General features: G+C 54.9%; 2 protein-coding genes across 2 annotated transcripts in view; both read right to left on the reverse strand.

The window, feature by feature from the left end:
* Positions 1–9,242: 9,242 nt before the first annotated feature.
* LOC120864238 (putative protein TPRXL) lies at positions 9,243–14,232 on the reverse strand. Its single transcript, XM_040241148.1, has 4 exons — positions 14,058–14,232; positions 11,081–11,467; positions 9,538–9,689; positions 9,243–9,421 (listed from the first exon to the last, which is right to left on the reverse strand). Exons 1-4 carry the CDS (start codon positions 14,164–14,166, stop codon positions 9,374–9,376), a joined length of 696 nt encoding a protein of 231 aa, XP_040097082.1. The 5' UTR covers positions 14,167–14,232; the 3' UTR covers positions 9,243–9,373.
* A 954-nt stretch (positions 14,233–15,186) lies between these two features.
* The window catches only part of IQCN (IQ motif containing N), a 10,862-nt gene continuing 7,335 nt past the window's right edge, over positions 15,187–18,713 (reverse strand). Inside the window, exon 1 of the mRNA XM_040241165.1 lies at positions 15,187–18,713. This exon is cut by the window's right edge and continues 7,335 nt beyond it. Within this exon, the coding sequence (XP_040097099.1) occupies positions 15,271–18,713 (3,443 nt within the window). The 3' untranslated portion in view covers positions 15,187–15,270.

Below are 18,713 nucleotides of genomic sequence, written 5' to 3' on the forward strand. Positions count from 1 at the left end.
AGCCACAGGGAATTTTTTTTTTTAAATGCCAGTCTGATCAACTCACTCCCTTGAAAACCCACCCATGCCTCCCCTTATATCCCATGAGATCTTGGGTGGTCAAGCCCCTGCCCACCTCTCCAGGCTCCCCTCCCATCTTCCAGCCACACTGGTCTATGTTCAACTCACACAGCTGATCCTCTTGAGTCCAAGACTCCAGACATTCTGTTTCTTCTAATTGGCACACACTTCTGGCTCAGTTGGTAAAGAATCTGCCTGCAATGAAGGAGACCTGGGTTTAATACCTGGGTTGGGAAGATCCCCTGAAGTAGGAAATGGCAACCCACTCCAGTATTTTTACCTGGAAAATCCCATGTACAGAGGAGCCCAGCAGGGTACAGTCCATGGAGTTGCATGAGTGGGATATAACTTAGCAAATAGACCACCACTCCCTGCCTTCCTCCTGGCTGACCTCTCTTCATCCTTTAGGCTAAGCTTAGATACCACTTCTTCCTAGCAGCCCTCCCTCATCCCATTCCCCTCCCCCTCCCTCCACAGTGCTGGGTTGGAAGCCTCCTCTGGGCTCCCTTATCACCCTGATCTCTCCAGTTAGTATGAGTTTATCTCCACCGTCATCCTGTGAACACCTATATGCCCATGGCTGTATTCCAAGTACGAGGTCTGGCACACAGTAGTGCTTAATAAATGCTTGTTGAACAAGTTAAAGAAAGGTCCAGCTAGATGAGGCACTTTCTTTCTCCTGGGACAGACCCCCTCAATCCCCACAAGCCTCCTGACCTGCCTGGGGCCAGGCTGTGGCTCTGTTAGTTCCCTCCAGCCCCGATATTGAACAGCATACAGGCCCTGGGTGAGATCTTGGGTGGTCCTGAGGCAGCGTGACAGTCGTGGCAGCAATGGGGTCCCTGAGAAGCATGTCCGGATGACACCATTGCCAAAGGGGCTCGTGGGGGCCAAGCCAGAATCAGCCAGCTCCCGGACTAGCTGGGGAGACAGCAGCAAAACATGATCAAGTTCCCAGGCTTGGGAGCTCTCTGGAGCCCTGGGGACAAGGAGCCTCTGAGATATCTTCACCAGGTCATGTGTGGTCAAGCCCCTGCCCATCTCTCCAGGCTCCCCTCCCACCTTCCAGCCACACTGATCTATGTTCAGCTCATGCACCTGATCCCCTTGACTCCAAGACTTTGCACATTCTGTTTCTTCCAGAAAACATTCTTCCAGGAACTGACATTCTGTCAGTCCAGATTCCTGGACTGATGCAGAGAGTTGTATCTCCGTCCTTTTTCCCTCAGTGAATTTCCTTCTCTCAGCCTCAGTTACCTCACCGATGAAATGGGGATGTGGATCTCAAACCTTGCAGGATATGAAGAGTGCCTGGCCCACAGCAGGCACTGGAAAAGTGTTTTTTATCAATCAATTTATATATAGTATATTTATTATTTATAACATTATATATATATATCACCATTTATTATAATAATATGCACTGTAATGGTATTCTAGCATGTCTTATTATTATTAAAATATAAAGATAAGACATGCAGTAAATAAACAAGTGAATAATGACAGTACCAATAGCTACTCTTTCTTACACACTCATTCCACATAAGTTGTGTTCTAAGGATCCCTCATGGATCAGCTCACAAGAACACAATGAGACCATTTTGTACAGTTGATCCTCACTGTACAAACAAGAAAACTGAGGCTCAGAGGTTAAGTAACTTGCCCAAGGTTGCAGGTGGTAAGGAAATGGTGGAGATGAGATTCTGGATTCTGAGGTTTCTTGTTGGAAGGACTGAACAGGAAAAATTAAATGAGATAGTATTTGCAAATGTGCTCTGGATAAACACTTGAGACATTTAAAAATCAAACAGGGAACTTCCCTGGTGGTCCAGTGGCTAAGACACCAAGCTTCCAATGCAAGGGGCATGGGTTTGATCCTTGGTCAGGGAACTAAGATCCCACATACTTTGTGCATAGCCAGAATATATGTATATATAAATCAAACAGAATCGGGATGAACTGATGCACTCTCCGGGCCATCAGATCTGAGTTCAATCCATGTGATATGGTCTAGGCCAAGCATAGTTCAGTTTCCTCATCTGTCAACCAGTAATGAAATCCACATGGGTTCCTTGGAGTTGCTAAATAACAGAATCGTCCAGCAGGCATATGCCAGCCACAGTCTGGGAACTATCCGCAGTACTTACCCCAGGAAATAGCGTCAAAACTGGAACCCACAGCCATGGGGATAAGGGTAAGAGCCAAAGGCACAAATGAGGACTTGGGAGAGGCAGAGCTCAGAACCAGCCTTCTGCGTCTCTGACCCTGCACCACACAAGTGAGTGTGTCCCCACCGTCAGACTCAATATTCAGAGGGGGAAACTGAGATCCAAGTGTGCATGCATACTAAGTCACTTGAGTCTTGTGTCCAACTCTTTGCAACCCTATAGACTGTATCCCGCCAGGCTCCTCTGTCCATGGGATTCTCCAGGCAAGAATACTGGAATGGGTTGTCATTTCCTTCTCCAGGGGATCTTCCCAACCCAGGGACTGAACCAGCATCTCCTGTGACTCTTGCATTGCTAAAAGATTCTTTACTTACCACTGATCCACCAGGAAAGCCCTGAAGGCCAAGACTAGAAGGCTAATCTGGGCCAGAGCCAGGCCAAGAGGGGATGGGGAAGAAGGTAGGAGAAGGGGACATCAGTTGAACCTCTCCTAGGGTCACTTCCTTCCTTGTGAGGTGGTCCCTCTTATTCCCATGTCCCAGAGGAGGATGTTAAAGCTCAGAGAGGAAATGAGCGGCTGAGGGTCACGCAGCTGGGAGCAGCTCAACTCCCCACTCTCCCTTCAGCTCTTTGTGTGAATCTGATCCTCCTAGGATGCAGGACACCTGACTGTTCCCCCCACACACGTCATCCCTCTCTCCCAGGGGCATCTGAATTCTAATGCAGAAATCAAAGTGTTCCATCCTAGGTTCCCCAGGGAGGATCCCTGGCAGCTGGAGGATGTGCAGGGAAAGCTGAGGGTGGGGACGTGGAAACAGTGGGCTCCTCCCAGAACAGGAGGCCCATGGAGATGTCAGCTGCCTCTTCTTCAGGAAACTGATTTCCAGATGGGAAAATCACTTGCCCACATTTATATTCATTCATTTATTCATTGAATACAAAAAGATAGCTTGTATGGTGCTAGGAAGAAAAAGAAACCGTGCCAGGGACTGGGAGTGTGACTGGGGGAGGGCCGTTAATGCTGCTCAGGCGTAATTGAGGGTCTTTGGAGGAGAGGACTTTGAGCTGAGACTGGAAAGAGGAAAAAGGAGCTGGCCAGGGGAGAGCTAGGGAAGTAGCGTGCCAGGCAGAGGGAACAGAACACGCACAGGCCCTGAGGTGGGATCAAGCTGGCCGGTTAGGTGGACAGTGAGGGGAGGCCGGAATGGAGTGCGGGGAGATGAGCTGGTGGGAAATTGATGTGGGGCCTCAGGGGTGGGGTGATGAGCTGAGTGCTGCTTCTGGGTGCGGATTCAGAGCTCTCAAGATACACCACTTGCTTTATGATTTTTTTAAAAACATATATTTTATTTATTTATTTAGGCTGAGCCAGGTCTCAGCTGTGACATTTGGGATCTAGTTCCCTGGATCGAACCTGGGCCCCCTGAATTAAGAACTGAGTCTTATCCACTGACCTACCAGGGAAGTTTTTGAGGATCCTCCTGTGCCTGCCAGGGAGCAGGGACCATTGTGGGAGAATAGAGGCTGGGGCAGCATCTGGGGGGGACACGGGCCAGCCTGAGGCCCATGAGTGGCTTTGGGACATGTTTTAGTGGTTGAGAGACAGGCCGTAGCTATAGGATGTTCAAGGGGATTCAGAGGTAACTCATGATTTTGATGTGTGACTAGTCACAAAGTTCTCTGGGTGGGTGGGGCAACCACCACCTAGATGGGGAAGATCTGGGAGGAAGCACCAAAGAGCTGGTGAATCCAGGTTCCATTTGAGTATCACCTGACTCCCAGGGGAAACCAGAGGAGGCAGCTTGAAGTTTGGATCTGGGCTCTTTGGGGTGGGGAGATGGCTGGTTTGGGGATGAAATAGACAAGCCAGGGCCTATAGGGAGCAGTCAATAGCCCTGCAGTGGGTTGGGGCCGGTGGTTCTTCAGCGAGCTCCGACTCCTGGGATCCAGCCCGACTGCCTCTCCCTCATCCAGAGTGAGGGTAGGGGAAGGGTGGCAGGAAGGTGGAACTCTTAGAGCTGCAGGTGGGGGAGGGGAGGGTCCTCTGGGCCTCTCAGCTGCAGATTAATCAACTGGCCACTCCAGACTAATTGCTTTCTTCACTGAGAGGCTGGAGTGGGGACAGAAGGCCTGGTGGAGGGGGGGCAGGGCGGGTGGGGAAGGGATTGCAGAGAGGCTGAGAAGCTGGCTTGATTTGTGCATCTCTCTTGTCTCTGAAATCATGATATGCCCTAGCTCTGGCTGCTAGTCTTGCCTCTAGGACTAGCCTCCAATCTGTTCCCTGCCTACTCCTGACCCTCCTGTGGCTCCCAGCACCCCTAGATCACAACCCACACCCCTCACCACGGCCCCAGAGGCCCCACGTGCCTTGCCCGCCACTGCCTCTCACCTTCCTCCATCTCCCCTCACTCTACCTGCCCCAGCACCATCAGCCTTGTCATAGCTGCTCCCTTAAACCTGCCTCAGGGCCTTTGCACAGGCTGTGCCCTCTGTAGGAAGGGCCCTGCCCCCAGCTCTCCCCGTGGCTGGCTCCTTCTTTACATCCATTCTTCAGCTCACATGTCACCTCCTCAGAGAAGCCCTCCCTGGCCAATCTGGGAAGCCTCAATCTCATTCACCCACCTTCAGAGGATACCCTTTTTCTTGGTTTAAGGTCTGTCTGCCCAGCCTGTGAGTCCCTATGTCCCCAGGCCCAGGGCAGGAGGCACCCCACGTGCAAGTGAAATGCCTGATACTGTGAAAGAGAGTTTCAGGGAATGTCAAAGATGCCCACTTTAAAGAGAAGGAAGGTGCAATCTGGAGAGGGAGACAGCTGCTGGGGTTCACCAGGGCTGCCTGATCACACACCACAGTAAAGAGGGCAGCCAGGGAGTTTCCTGGGCCGTTGGAGCAGTTGGGGATTCATCTCAGCTGACAGGGGTTCAGAGCTCAGAAAAGGGTCCGGAAGACTCAGGTTCATACTCACTCAGCCACTCAGCTTACGGGAGAGAGAACCTCTCTGTCAGTTTTCTTGTCTAAACTGGAGTCACCTTCATCTTTCTCCTCCACCTGCTAGCAGCTGGGGCATGGCTAAGCAAGGTAAGGTGTGTGGGACCTTGCCTGCTGCTGGGACCACCTCATCCTGACTTCTCTCCAGCCACACAATTTTAGCTTTTTTTTTTTTTTTTTTTAAACACTAGCATGTACAGAGTCCCAGGGGCTTCCCAGGTGGTGGTAAAGAACCCACCTGCCATTGGAGGAGATGTAAAGACACAGGTTCAATTCCTGGCTCAGGAAGATTCCCCTGGAATGTGAAGACCTCCTGGAGGAGGGCCTGGCAGCCCACTCCAGGATTCTGGCCTGGAGAACCCCATGGACTGAGGAGCCTGGCAGGCTACTGTCCATGGGGTCGCACAGAGTTGGATACGACTGAAGCGATTTACCACGCATGCTCACAGAGTGTGAGTGTCCCAGCCGCTTGGGCAGTAACCTGGGATTCAAATCCAGCCCCTCCCCAGTTCCTTACTCACTACTGTCTTTTACTCCTGCCTCAGTTTCCCTGCCCTGTAACGAAAGGAAGTGTGAGAGGCTTCACACTCTCCTCACCCTGCACTGAGGACACCCAGACCCCTTTTCCTTGGGCAAAACCTTGCATCCAGACCCAAGGGGACCCTACTGCCTTCCCTCCCCTCAACCGCCTCCACTGGTTTCCTGCCTTTACAGCGACAGCTGCAGCCAGGGGCTGGGTCCTTGGAGCGAGCAGCCTCCTCGTGGCCTCTCAAGGCTTCAGTCTCCTCACCTGCAAGTGGGTCTTCAGGATGCTCTGGGTGTTCCTAAGTACTGGGACCCCTGCCCCCACAGCACAAACAAGACCACCCCGCTTCAGTCACAGCCCCACCCCTACTGCTCACTTTGCTTAGTGAGAAGGAGAGCACCGTTCTGTTATGCCTCAGGGAAGCCTGAGGTGTCTTTGTACCTGGGGAGATGAACATGAGATCTCTGGGCTCTGGGAGCCCAGCTATTCCCCTGTGAGACTCCCCTAGACAGAGAGCCCGCTCCCACAGCCTGCACCCTCTCCTGGAAGACACTCAATCACGGTAGCCTGGGCCAGGCCACTGGCGCCAGTGTAGGACAACTGTCCAGCCTTCCTCAGGGGCCTCTGTCCAGGGGCAGCGGGTCTGGCACCCACACGTACTCCCCAAGCCCCTCCCAACTCCCTCCCAGAGTCAGCAGCCTTGGAGCATCAGGACCCTCAGGAAGAAGTCCTCTGGCCCCATGGGCTGTCCATTTAGCTCCCAGCCCAGCTCTGGACAGTTCAGGGACCCCAGCCCACCACTTGGGAACCCCTCAAACTCACACAAGTTCTGAGAGGCCTGGGTAGGTCTGAGCTCACTGCCACGACTGAGTCCTGTGACCCAGCAGGAAGAGGGGGCAGGGAGGACTAAGCCTGCCCAAGAGGCAGCCCAGGGTCCCCACCCTGGTGGAGCCCCTTAACTGTCTGAGCGCCAGCCCTGAGCAGGACACACCCACACCCACGTGCTAGCCTCAGGACCCAGCAGGAAGTGGCAGGCAGAGAGACTGGGAAGGTGTGAAAGTGTCACTGAGATGGTGTGAGACAGAGTGGACAGGAGCGTTGACCATCTGTGTTTGTGTGGGGAGAGAGGGGGGTGGGGTGAGCCCGGAGTGGGCAGGCATTAAGTTCAATTGTTCCTGTGTTTGCTGAGAGAGGGAGGGAGACAGAGAGAGAAGAGGACAGACCCAGAGAGAGAGTCGGAAAGAGATGGAGACAGAGAAGCAGGGAGAAGGGAGGCAGAGAGGCAGAGGGAAGCGCAGTTCTGAGGCCAGAATTGGGGGATTTGGGGAAGGTGGGATGAATTAGGAGATTAGGGTTGACATATATACACTACCATGTGTTAAACAGATAATCAGTGGGAAGAGCTGTATAGCACAGGGAGCTCAACTCGCTGCCCTGTGAGGGGTGGCGTGGCAGAGTGGGAGGGAGGGCCAAGAGGGAGGGGATATATGTATTTGCTGTGCAGTCACTAACTCGTGTCTGACTCTTTGCGAGCCCAATGACCGCAGCATGCCAGGCTGCCCTGTCCTTCACCATCTCCTGGAAGTTGCTCAGATTCAAGTCCATAGAGTCAGTGATGTTATCCAACCGATTCATGCTTTGCCACCTTCTTAAGCGGATACCATTTCCTTCAGGGGATCTTCCCAACCCAGGGATTGAGCCCAGGTCTCCCGCACTGCAGGTAGACTCTTTCCCTTCTGAGCCACCAGGGAAGCCGTGAGTTGGATATCTGTATACATGAAACTGATTCGCTTCATTGCACAGCAGAAACCAACACAACATTGTAAGCTACTGTTCCAAAAGAAAAAGGACGGGAGGACTTTATTTATCTCAGTCCCTGGGGTCTGGGACCTGGGCTTCATAGCAGAGTCCATGAGGAATGGCTTCAGGAACATGCGGATGGCTTCCAGGGAGCCCCTGGAGGCTCTGGGAAAGTTACTTGTCATGCTCTGCTGCTCCAGGCAGATTGATGACCTTTTCTGGTCCTCTGATTGACACTCACTTCACGAACAGTGGGGGCTGGAGCTGCAGCAGGAACTGGGGGCCTCCAGGAGGGGCTGTGGGGTGAGGGGGCGCTGTGGCCAGGGGAAAGGCCACCTCCCAAGCTGCCACAAGTTAATGTTTCCTCAGACCTGCCACCTGCCCAGGAGGCCCTGCTGTCCCCTCCGCCTCCAAGAATCACCAGAGCGTGACCCTCCCGGGGGCAGGCTTCACCTCCATGTTCTGGGTGACCTTGACCCCCAGCCTCTCTGACCACCCATTTTCACTGCACGTTAAACCCAGACCTGAATCGTGGCCAAGGGACAAGGGTAAGACCCAGCCTGAAGCCTCCATGTCCCAAGCTGCTAGAGAATCCTGGAAGGTCCCCATTAGAAGGGAAAGCCCATAGCCACCGGGAGCCTGAGCCCCAGGCCTGCCCTGCCCTGAACTCAGTTTTCCCTCCTATACAATGAGAGGGAAGAGAATGGATGCCTGGCTCAGACCTTGGGAAACGGGACTGAGATAATGGAGGGGTTGGGGGTAGTGGCAGCTGTTTTCTAAACTGTTTATTTATATTTGCTGCATCAGCTCTTAGCTGTGATGTGCAGGCTCAGCAGTTGCCACGTGAAGGCTTAGCTGCCCCCTGGAATGTGGGATCTTAGTTCCCCAGCCAGGAATCGAACCCACATCCCCTGTATTGGGAGGCAGTTTCTTAACCACTGGACCACAAAACCGGGGTAGCAGGGTGGGGATTGTTTTGACTCCCTGTTCTCTGCCTGCTTCTGGCCCTGTCCAGTCTCCAAGCCTTTGCACAGGCTGCTCCCGCCTCCTGCAGAGCCTCTCCCCGTGCTGAGCTGCCCTCCTAAAGACCTGAAGTTAGATTTTGGCACTTGCTGCGTGAAAATGCCCCCACGGTGTTCTGGCTAAAACTCACGCTCTTTCCCAAGCCCACCTGGTTCCCCACATATCCCTCCCTCACCCTCTGACCTTACTCATCTCCTTGTTTCCCAAACACCCCAAGTGTTTCCTACCTACCACAGGGCCTTTGCCCTTGCTGTGCCTGCTCCCAGGCATGCCTTCCCTGGCGTTCCCCACAGCGGCCCCTTTATCTCTTTCAGGTTTCAGCACAAATATCACCTTCCAGGGAACTCCTTGGTGGTCCAATGGTTAGGAACTCCATGTTCTCACTACTGAGTGCCTGGGTTCAATCCCTGGTTGGGGAACTAAGATCCCACAAGCTGCATGGTATGGCCAGGGAAAACAGTATCACCTTCCAGAGAGACCTCCCTGCCCTCTCGGCAAACCTGGGCACACAGGACCCTTGGATCCAGCTGCAACCCCACTGTGTGGCCCTCAGCCATTTAAAATTACATCACTTGATTACCTGGCTGCTGTCAGTTTTCCCTCTTGAGACTGTGGGCTCCATAAGGGTGGAGAAATGGTCCCCACTGTGACCCCAGCACAGAGTAGACACTCTAAAATGTTTGTCAAATGAATCCATGACTCAAGATGCCTCGGAGGAGTGATAGGCCTTTATTCCCACCAGCTTTGCCCCTTGCCAGATGCCCCAGCCTCATCCAAGTCCCTCTCCCTCAGCTTCAAAGATGGAAGATCACGGCAGTCTGTGATGGGCAGAAGATGACCTTCGACTCACAAGCCCCTGAAGGAGGAACACACACGAGGGGGTGTTCAGGGACCAGCAGTCTCTGCAGCAGGGGCCTGCCCTGCTTGAGAGGGCACCCCCACCCCAGTCCAGCCTTCCCCCACCATGGATACCTCATCCAGCTTCTGGAACTCAGAAACCCCGTTGTGATAGCGCCTCACTGCCATGATCACACCTCCGATGAGCAAAGCAGACACTAGCAGACACACGGCCACCACCACACCAGGGTTCCTGTGCAACCTGGGAGCCCCAGAGTCACCTGGAGCTGAAGGGAGGAGCCCTGAGTCAGCCATGGCACCGAACTCTTCTAAGACTGAGACACACCAGGGCCCCAGGGCCTTTTTTTTTTTCCACTGTGCTTCGAGGCATGTGGGATCTTAGTTCCCTGAATCGAACCCACATCTCCTGCACTGGAAGTACAGAGTCCGGGGCCTTTAAGTCCCTTCTCAGGATGCGATGCTTACTTCCCTCTCTAGTGGCTGCTCTAACTATCTTTTCAAGCACATTTTTTTACCCTTTTACTTTCACTTTTGTTTTTCTCTTTCTTTTCTTTTGAATATATTTGTCTACAAGGCATTCGTTTTGTTTGCTGTGTTCCCACTCCATTGTTGGCCATTTCTGGGAGTTCTTGCAAAGTGGGGAAAAAAAAAATTCAACCTAAAACTCAGTTCCCAAATGCAGTGACTTTCTGAGGATATGTACAAAATTTGACACTTTGTAAAGATGGTTTTATATCCTGTGACTTTAAGCAAAATGTTATTTATAGCAAAATGTTATTGAATTTACAGCAAAATGTTACTAGACTTCATGTTTACACTCTTCTTTGCATGTTTTGGAGATAACATTATTTTGAATGATAGATTTTTCTAGACCCTCTAAAAAATGCTTGGCCTCTATGGACCCCAGGGACTCTGTATAACCACACTCTGCAAATTCCCCACCCTCACCACCCCAACTAGTACCCCACTCACCCCATTTCAGCCACCTTACTTCTTGGTGGCACCTCAGATGCACCAGGAACAGTCCTACCTCAGGGCCTTTGCACCTGCTGTGCTCACTGCCTGTCCTGTTTCCCTCTAGGTACCGGCATGGTTCCTTCCTTCACCTCCTTCAAACTAAGACCTCTGCCGAGTAGTCTTCTAAAAATTCAAATCCTTTGCACTCACATTTCGACCCTTTATCCTACTCTACTTTGTTCTTTTATAAACAAATTTACTTATAACCTTATAATCTATCTTCCAACATAACCGTTTCCCACAGGACTTGACCCACAATAGGTGCTTAATAAAATGTGCTTGGGATGAAGGTCTGAAGAGGCTTAGGTGATGGGAGGTGAGGGGGTTGGGTGGGGAAGAGGCCCGTCCCAGCACATTCTTAGGACTGTGTTTCCACCTGGTGGCCAATCCCAGAACTGCAACTTGGTAACCCCAACCATACCCCCTTGCTGTTCAGTCGCTCAGCCTCGTCCCACTCTTTGCGACCCTATGGACTGCAGCACTCCAGGCTTCCCTGTCCCTCGCCATCTCCCAGCGCTTGCTCAAACTCATGTCCATTGGAACGGTGATGCCATCCAACCATCTCGTCCTCTGTCATCCCCTTCTCCTCCTGCCTTCAATCCTTCCATCCCCCTACAGGCCCCAATGTCCCAATACTCACCATAACCAGATGTCTCGAATGTCCAGTCAGTGGTGGCCAAGGACACAGAGGGAGGCAGCGTGCTGGGCTTGGGGTGAGTGGGACTCCAAGGCAGGGTGGCCAAGGAGCCAGAACTCAGGGTGCTGGAGGGGGAGGTGACGGTGTGCTCTGACGTGGGGGAGCCAGAGCTGGGGTGGGTGTCTGGCTCTGTTTGTGACGAGGTGGGCTGGGTGGTGGAGGTTGTCCCTGAATTTGAGGGGCTATGGGAGGTTGTGGACTCTGAGATAGGGCTGTTGGGATGGAATGTGGAGCCTGTCTCTGGGTTCTCTTGGCTGGTGTGGTTTTCCCAGGCAGCAGGGAAGCTGATGAAGGGAGAAGTCAGAGGTTTGGAAGTCGAGCTGCCCGTCTCTGAGGCTGTAACATGTGGAAAGAAAACACCATTGGGGTGTAGGAAGGAGATGATTAGGAACAAGGATATGCAACCCTGGCCCCAACCCGCCAGATGCCTCTTTCCCTATTATGCCAGTAGACAGCACCCACCACTTAGGGAGACTTGGAGGGGTTAGCACACAGTGGGAGTGCTCAGTGGGAGACTGAGGTGTTGGTGTCTGAAGTTCCTCATCTGAGTTCCCACAGCCAGCATTTCAGTCTGGGATGGACCCTCCCTGCCCCCTACTCTTCTTTAGGGCTCTAGAACTCTTCTGGATATAGGGAATGGCTGCCAACCCAGGCAGCATGCTGGGCAACTCTTTGAACCCTTCTGGGACTCAGTTTCCTTATCTGTAAAATGGACATCACAGAAAGTCAGAGTCTCTGAGAGCTCACGCAGGTCTGATACTCAGTGATGCTGGGCAGCAGAGATCCATCTCTGAGCTCCCAGAGAGTATTGATCTTAATCTCCTTTCCCGGGTACCTGGAAGGTCCCTGTGGCTAAACTCAAGGTTTTAATGGGGGCACTGAGGCCTGAGCTCTAAGAACAGTCAGCAGATATTCACTGGAAGGACTGATGCCATAGCTGAAGCTCCAATACTTTGGCCACCTGATGCCAAGACCCAACTCATTGGAAAAGACCTTGATATTGGGAAAGATTGAAGGAGGGAGGAGAAGGGGATGACAGATGAGATGGTTGGATGGCATCACCGACTCAATGGACATGAGTTTGAGTAAGCTCTGGGAGAAAGTGAAGGACGGGAAAGCCTGGTGTGCTGCCGTTCATGGGGTCACAAAGAGTCAGACACGACTGAGCAATAAGACTCTGGAACCTCTGCTACCTTCTTATAGCTGCTCCCTAGCTTAGGGCCCAGGGGCCAGGCTGAGGGTAGGTAAAGATTTCATGGGCCACCTCCCACAATTGCTTCCTTCCCAGCTCCAGGATGCTGGTAAACTTAACTGATTGCAAGTCCATTCATCAAACATATCTTGCCGCACCCAATCCACGCTGCCCTGGGTGGATCTTTGTGCTTGCCTCACCCTGAGCAGCACAAATGAGGAAATAACATCTGGCCCTGGCCCCAGGAGGGGGCTGGGTCCACATGCAGACCCGATTTCTCTCACCAGTCTCCCAGTTCCTGAGGGGATGACAGATGAGTCTAGGAGGAGGCATGGTATACTGGCCTGACTTTATTGTCATTTTACAGGTGGGGAACTGAGGCTCACAATGGTAGTGTCTGGCCCACAGTGACTGGGAAGTAAGAAGGCTCTTCAACGATCTCCAGGGGAGAGTAGCGCAGAACCATACGCACTACCGCATATAAAATAGACAGCCCATGGAAATTTGCTGTATGACTCAGGGAACTCAGACTGGGGCTCCAACAACCTAGAGGGGTGGGAAGGGGTGGGAGGTGGGAGGAAGGTTCAAGAGGGAGGGGACATATGTACACCTGTGGCTGATTCATGTTGATGTATGGCAGAAATGAAACCAATATTGTAAAGCAATTATCCTTCAATTTAAGAGAGTAAAAAACAAAACAAAACCTCCAAGGAGTCAAGGACTAAGAGTCCAGCCTCCTCAAACTGTCTCCTACCATTCTTTGAGAAGGAATCCAGATGACAGAGGTTTCAGCTGAAATGAAGATGACTCAGGGGCCACAGTGGACCCCAAGCCAAACGAGACCTCTGAGGAGTTGTACTTCTAAAGCAAACTAAGGAAAACTGGAAAGAGGAGGTTGTGGAGGACATAAGCTCTGCTGAGTGCCTGGCACAGATACGGCGCTCATGAGCTGCTGGAGAGCCGACCAGAAGGTGAAATGGGGCTGAGTCTATGCACCGTGCCAGGACTTTGCTTTGCCCAGAGACTCCTAGACCAGGAGGCTGGCATGAGTCAAGTCAGCTGGTTTAATCTGGGTCTGGCATAGGTTGGGAAATTTGGCTTGTCTGAGCCTCAGTTTCCTGAGCTATGTGGTCCTTCTGAGTAAAGCTTGTGTCTGCTATGAGAGTCTCATTTCGTGGTGGCCTCCACTCTGATATTCCAGGTTTGGGGTTGGGACACTGGTCAGAGGCTTGATGGGATGGAAAGGATGGGGGCCATGGATGCAAGAAATCCAACTCTTCTCCACCCCAGGAGTTGTCTTATAGGGAAACAAAGAAGAGCCTACTCCCGGGAGCCATAGAGTTTCAGGGACCAGGAAGTAAGCCCTTCTCCCGCCCGCACCCCCATGGTCCCTGGGTTCTCACCCTTCTCCCTTTGGGGGCTGGCTAAGAGAAATTGAGATTGGGAACGGAACCTCAAATTGGGTAGGAGGCATTCACCAGCCTGTTGCTGTTCATGTAATGCTGAGGTGGCAGACCTAGCACCCTCAGGACTGGGGTGAGGGGTCGGGGGTGGAGGGGCTGGTGCTCCCGCTGTTCTTGCTTCCAGGAGGAGCAACAGCTCCGGGCTGGGGTGGGGGGATGGCGGTGGCAGACTAGTGTGGCCTGAGGGAGGTGTCCAGACACCAGGTGTGCGACTAGGCCACTTCCCCCTCCAGCTTCCTGGAAGCCGGATCTTACCTGTTCTTACCTGTAGAGGTGTCCATGAGAACAGTGGAATTCGTATTAGAAGCTTTTAGCAGCAGCAGAGCCAGCAATAGAAGCGGCGGCGGCGGCGGCGGCGGCTGGGAGCTCGCCATTCTTGCGTGAGGAGAGGGGGAAAGACGGGCTCCGCACAGGTGTGTGGCCAGGTGCCCGCTCTTTACACCTGCGCGCCCCCTGCTGTCGGCGCGCGGCACTGTTCAGGGCCGAGGCGGAGGCGGGGCCCTACTGTTCACCAGGGCTGATATTCCTGACTTCCTCCTCTACCTCTCCTAACAAACCCTCTTGGTTCATGACCCCAAAGCCTTACACTCTGCCTGTCCCCTCAGGGGACTTCCCAAGTGGCGCTAGCGGTAAAGAATCCGGCTGCCAATGCAGGAGACGCAAGAGACTGCAGGTTCGATCCCTGGGTCGGGAGGATCCCCTGGAGGAGGGCATGGCAACCCACTCCAGTATTCTTGCCTGGAGAATCCCATGGACAGAAGAGCCTGGTGGTCCGTGGGGTCAGTGTCGGACACGATTCAAGTGACTTAGCACGCACACATGTCTCTCCAGGACACCCTTGCCCCTCCTAGCTTCCACTGAAGCCCCCACCACTCTGCTGCCCCTCTATGCCTTTCCCAAATCCATGCTGTCACCCCCATGCCCCTCCGCTTAGCCAGGCTGCCCCTCTGGGTGCCCCCAGGCCCCTCCCTCTGCTGTGTCTCTGATCCCACCTGCATCCAGCTCTCTCTCACCTAGACTGGGGCCCCTTGAGGGTGGCCCAGCATCCCCCAAAGTCAGGATGTGGCTGGAAGCCTCTAGGATTTTCTAGGAACAAGGGCCTCATGGTGGCCATTCCAAGTGAGGCCCCCCAGACAATGGCTTCTGGGGTGCTTCCGTCCACAACTGACTGGACGCTGCCCTGCTCGCCCGGGATGAATATGATGGCCCATGTGCGTCCAGGCTGGCCGCCCTGACCTCCGCGGAAGGCTTAGGGTCCTGATTCCAGGCACAGACCCCAGGTGCCTGTGGCGTGGCTCAAAGTTTTGGACCCCTCCGGTCTGGGATGTTCTAGGTCCCCCAGATTTCCACCCCACACCATGACCAAGACTCCCACACGCACAGGAGGCCAAGACCCAGGCTGTGGAGGGCTTTATTCATGAAACCCAGAGAGCCATGTGGCCCCTCCCCTGGCATCCCCCCACAAGTAAGCCAAGGTCCTAGACGCCTGGCCACTGCGTGTGTCGTGAGTTGTCCCACACTGCTGGCCCCAGGAGCGCGTCCGTGGTGAGGGAGGCCCGGGTGCTGTGGCCGCGCCAGGTGGCTTGAAGCATCTTGGCTGCTTCCTGTTGCTGCTTCAGCCGACGACGCACAACGAAACCCCTCCAGGCAGACTGGATGGCCGTGGCCGCCTTGGCCTGATGATGGGGTTGCCGAAGGCTCTGGGCGGTTGACTGGCTCAGGCAGCCCCGTGGCACACCGGCCTGGCTGGCAGCACCCCGGCCTGTGCCATGCACCACCCGGGTGGGCAGGGTGTGGCCGCACGTGTGGCATGTGCGGGGGCTGGAACCCACAAGCATCACCACGCTGGGTGGGCTTCCTAGTCCGGAGGTCAGTGACTGGCAGAGAGCACAGACATGTGGCTGGCAGGACTGGAAGCAGCGGTGGTCAGACGTCGTCCTAGCCCCACTGCCGGTCTTAGCCCACACATCCTGGAGCAGCATTTGCTGGGTGCGGCTCTGGCGAATGACGAAGCCTCTCCACACAGCCTGGATGATGGTGGCAGCTCGGCAGAGGCGGGCCAGGTCCCGCCGCACACGGTAGCCACGCCAGGCAGCTTGGATGACGATGGCCCACTGGTGCCACACCTTGATGGTACGGCGCACCAGGAAGCCACGTGCGCACGCCTGGATAATGACCACCGCATGGATGATTATCTTCTCTACAGCCTGCACGGATGCCACCAGCTCCCTCGGCTGTCTGGGGTCCACCGCTGCCTTGCTGCCCACGACGTCCCACGGCACAGTGCCCCTGACTGGCTCCCAAGCACCGCCAGGGGCCACGGTGCTGCCCCTGGGCCCAACTGCTACGCTGGGGATGGTAGAATTCCACGCTTGGCCACCAGACATGGCAGTGTCCTCCGGGCCCTGGAGTACAGCGGGAGTCAGGGACGCCCCGAGACGGTCAGCTGGGGTCAGGGGCACCCCGAGACTGTCAGCCGGAGTCAGGGACACCCTGAGACGGTCAGCCGGGGTCAGGGGCACCCCGAGACTGTCAGCTGGAGTCAGGGACACCCCGAGACGGTCAGCCGGGGTCAGGGACTCCCCGAGACTGTCAGCCGGGGTCAGGGACACCCTGAGACGGTCAGCCGGGGTCAGGGACACCCCGAGACTGTCAGCCGGGGTCAGGGATGCCCCGAGATGGTCAGCAGGGGTCAGGGGCGCCCCGAGGCTGTCAGCCGGGGTCAGGGACGCCCTGAGGCTGTCAGCCGGAGTCAGGGACTCCCCGAGATGGTCAGCCGGAGTCAGGGACTCCCCAAGAGTGTCAGCTGGAGTCAGGGACGCCCCAAGAGTGTCAGCTGGAGTCAGGGACGCCCCGAGACTGTCTGCCGGAGTCAGGGACTCCCCAAGATGGTCAGCTGGAGTCAGGAACGCCCCAAGACTGTCTGCTGGTGTCAGGGATGCCCCGAGACGGTCAGCTGGAGTCAGGGATGCCCCGAGACGGTCAACCAGAGTCAGGGACGCCCCAAGACTGTCAGCCGGAGTCAGGGATGCCCCGAGACTGTCTGCTGGAGTCAGGGATGCCCCGAGACTGTCTGCTGGAGTCAGGGATGCCCCAAGACTGTCTGCTGGAGTCAGGGATGCCCCGAGACTCTCAGCAGGAGTCACAGAAGTTCCAAGAATGTCAGCGGGAGTGGCGGATGCCCTGAGACTCTCTGCAGGAGCTGTGAAGCTAAGGGAAATTGGAGACGCCTGCGGCAACTCCTGCCTAAAAAGGGGCCGCCGAGAACCCCTCGGTGAAGACTCATAACCCAGAGACACCCTCCGAATCCCTGCGTCCAGCTTAGAGCTGCCATGTGCCAGCTCATTAGTGTGGATTATTGGCGTTAAGGCTGGTGGTGCACCCAGGGAATGTCTAGGAAATTTTTGCAAGGATTTGGGGTCATCCTGCTGCTCCTGACCGGAGGGCACAGTCCCAGCTGCAGAACTATCTGGGTTTTCTGGTACAGAAATAGCATGCATAGACCTGAAGGCTGTTCTAGGGCGAAGGGGCCCTTGGCCATTCTGAATCAGACCGCCAGCTGTCCTCTGGGGTGTGCTGGGAATGGCTTCCTTCTGGAAACCACTGTACATCATCTTTCTAATCAGGGATGGATGAGGTGAAACAAGTGGCTGTGACCTCCGGGAAGTGCTTTGGGTCCTCGTCCAAGCCACTGACCCTGGGTGCAAACCGCTGGCTGCAGTATTGTCATGGGTCGGCTTGGGTGACCCTGAGACTCCAGTAGATGCCATGACCCCATGGGACTCACGAGTCATTGAGGGGCTCTGGGGCATTATATGAGCCATCAAAGCCTTTTGATAAGCCGAGGGGCTCCGGAGTATAGTGTGAGAGCTTGGCGTCTGCAGGTGAGCCAGTGGGGCCCCAGTGCCCTTGATGGGCACCGTCTGCACACTGGGGCTAGCAGCCACAGTGTGTGAACCAGGGGCCACCAAATTGGTCTCTGACCTCTGCTGCAGGGTTGGGGTGCCACTACTGACCGTGGAGGGCTGGGGAAGGGCAGAGGCCACACTGCTGGGCATTGACTTAGCTTGGCCGGGAGCTACCTCCTCCAATAGCGGCCTCTGGTCTTTGGGAAGAGCCTCATTCTCTGCAGGGAATTCTTGGCTGTGGTCACTGTCTATTGCCAGGGGACTATGGTATATCCATGGGGTTGCCTCAAGGACTTCGGACCCCTGCCTGGATATGGACCCCTGGGGAGGAGCCCTGCCCAGGTCCTCTGGTCTCATCACAGTCTTGGGATCTGTGGTCTCAAATGCTGTCATCACCCCAAGAACCTGGTTCAACTGTGAGGCTCTTTGCAGAACCGAAGGCACTTGGTATACTCCACTGGCCGTGCCAGGAGCTTCCTGGAGGGGAGCTTGAGCCAGGCCAGGGGAATGGGATGCCTGCAAGGTGGTTGTGGACCCTTCACCTGCCAGGCCCCCATGGTATGGACGAGGAGAGATTCCAATCAGCAGGGACCCCTGGGGAAGGCTCGGGGCCACGCCTCCGACTGTGGAGGGTGGACTGGCTGTACTAGCCATGGGCTCCAGAACTAGGTTCTGCCTCAGTCCCCCAGGCATAGATGCTGTGTCCACAGTAGAGTTCACAGGACAAGGAGGGATTCTGGAGTCCACTGCACCTGCCACTGAATCTAAGAGCAGGTCCGGAGCAATTAGACCAGCTGACGGTTTCACCAAGAGACCGTGCTTCTTCCCATCAGTGCCAGATGCTGCAATCAGACTGGGGGACACTGAAGTCGCCACAGAACTCATCGGCACAGTTCTGGCCATGCCAGTTGCCCCAGACCCTGGAGGAAGGCCCTGGGCTAGAGTGCTGGTCATGGGATCTAGAGAAAGGCCCTGGCCCACACCACCAATCACAGGCCCTGGGGGAAGGCCCT

Source organism: Oryx dammah, unplaced genomic scaffold, assembly GCF_014754425.2.
Source record: "Oryx dammah isolate SB20612 unplaced genomic scaffold, SCBI_Odam_1.1 HiC_scaffold_5, whole genome shotgun sequence".
NCBI lineage: Eukaryota > Metazoa > Chordata > Mammalia > Artiodactyla > Bovidae > Oryx > Oryx dammah.

Coding starts and splice junctions, on each gene's coding strand:
- LOC120864238 (XM_040241148.1), bottom strand. CDS start 14,166: ATGGCGAGCTCCCAGCCGCCGCCGCCGCCGCCGCCGCTTCTATTGCTG. Junction 11,468..14,057: donor TCTCATGGACACCTCTACAG/GTAAGAACAGGT, acceptor TTACAGCCTCAG/AGACGGGCAGCTCGACTTCC. Junction 9,690..11,080: donor ATTCGAGACATCTGGTTATG/GTGAGTATTGGG, acceptor TCCTCCCTTCAG/CTCCAGGTGACTCTGGGGCT.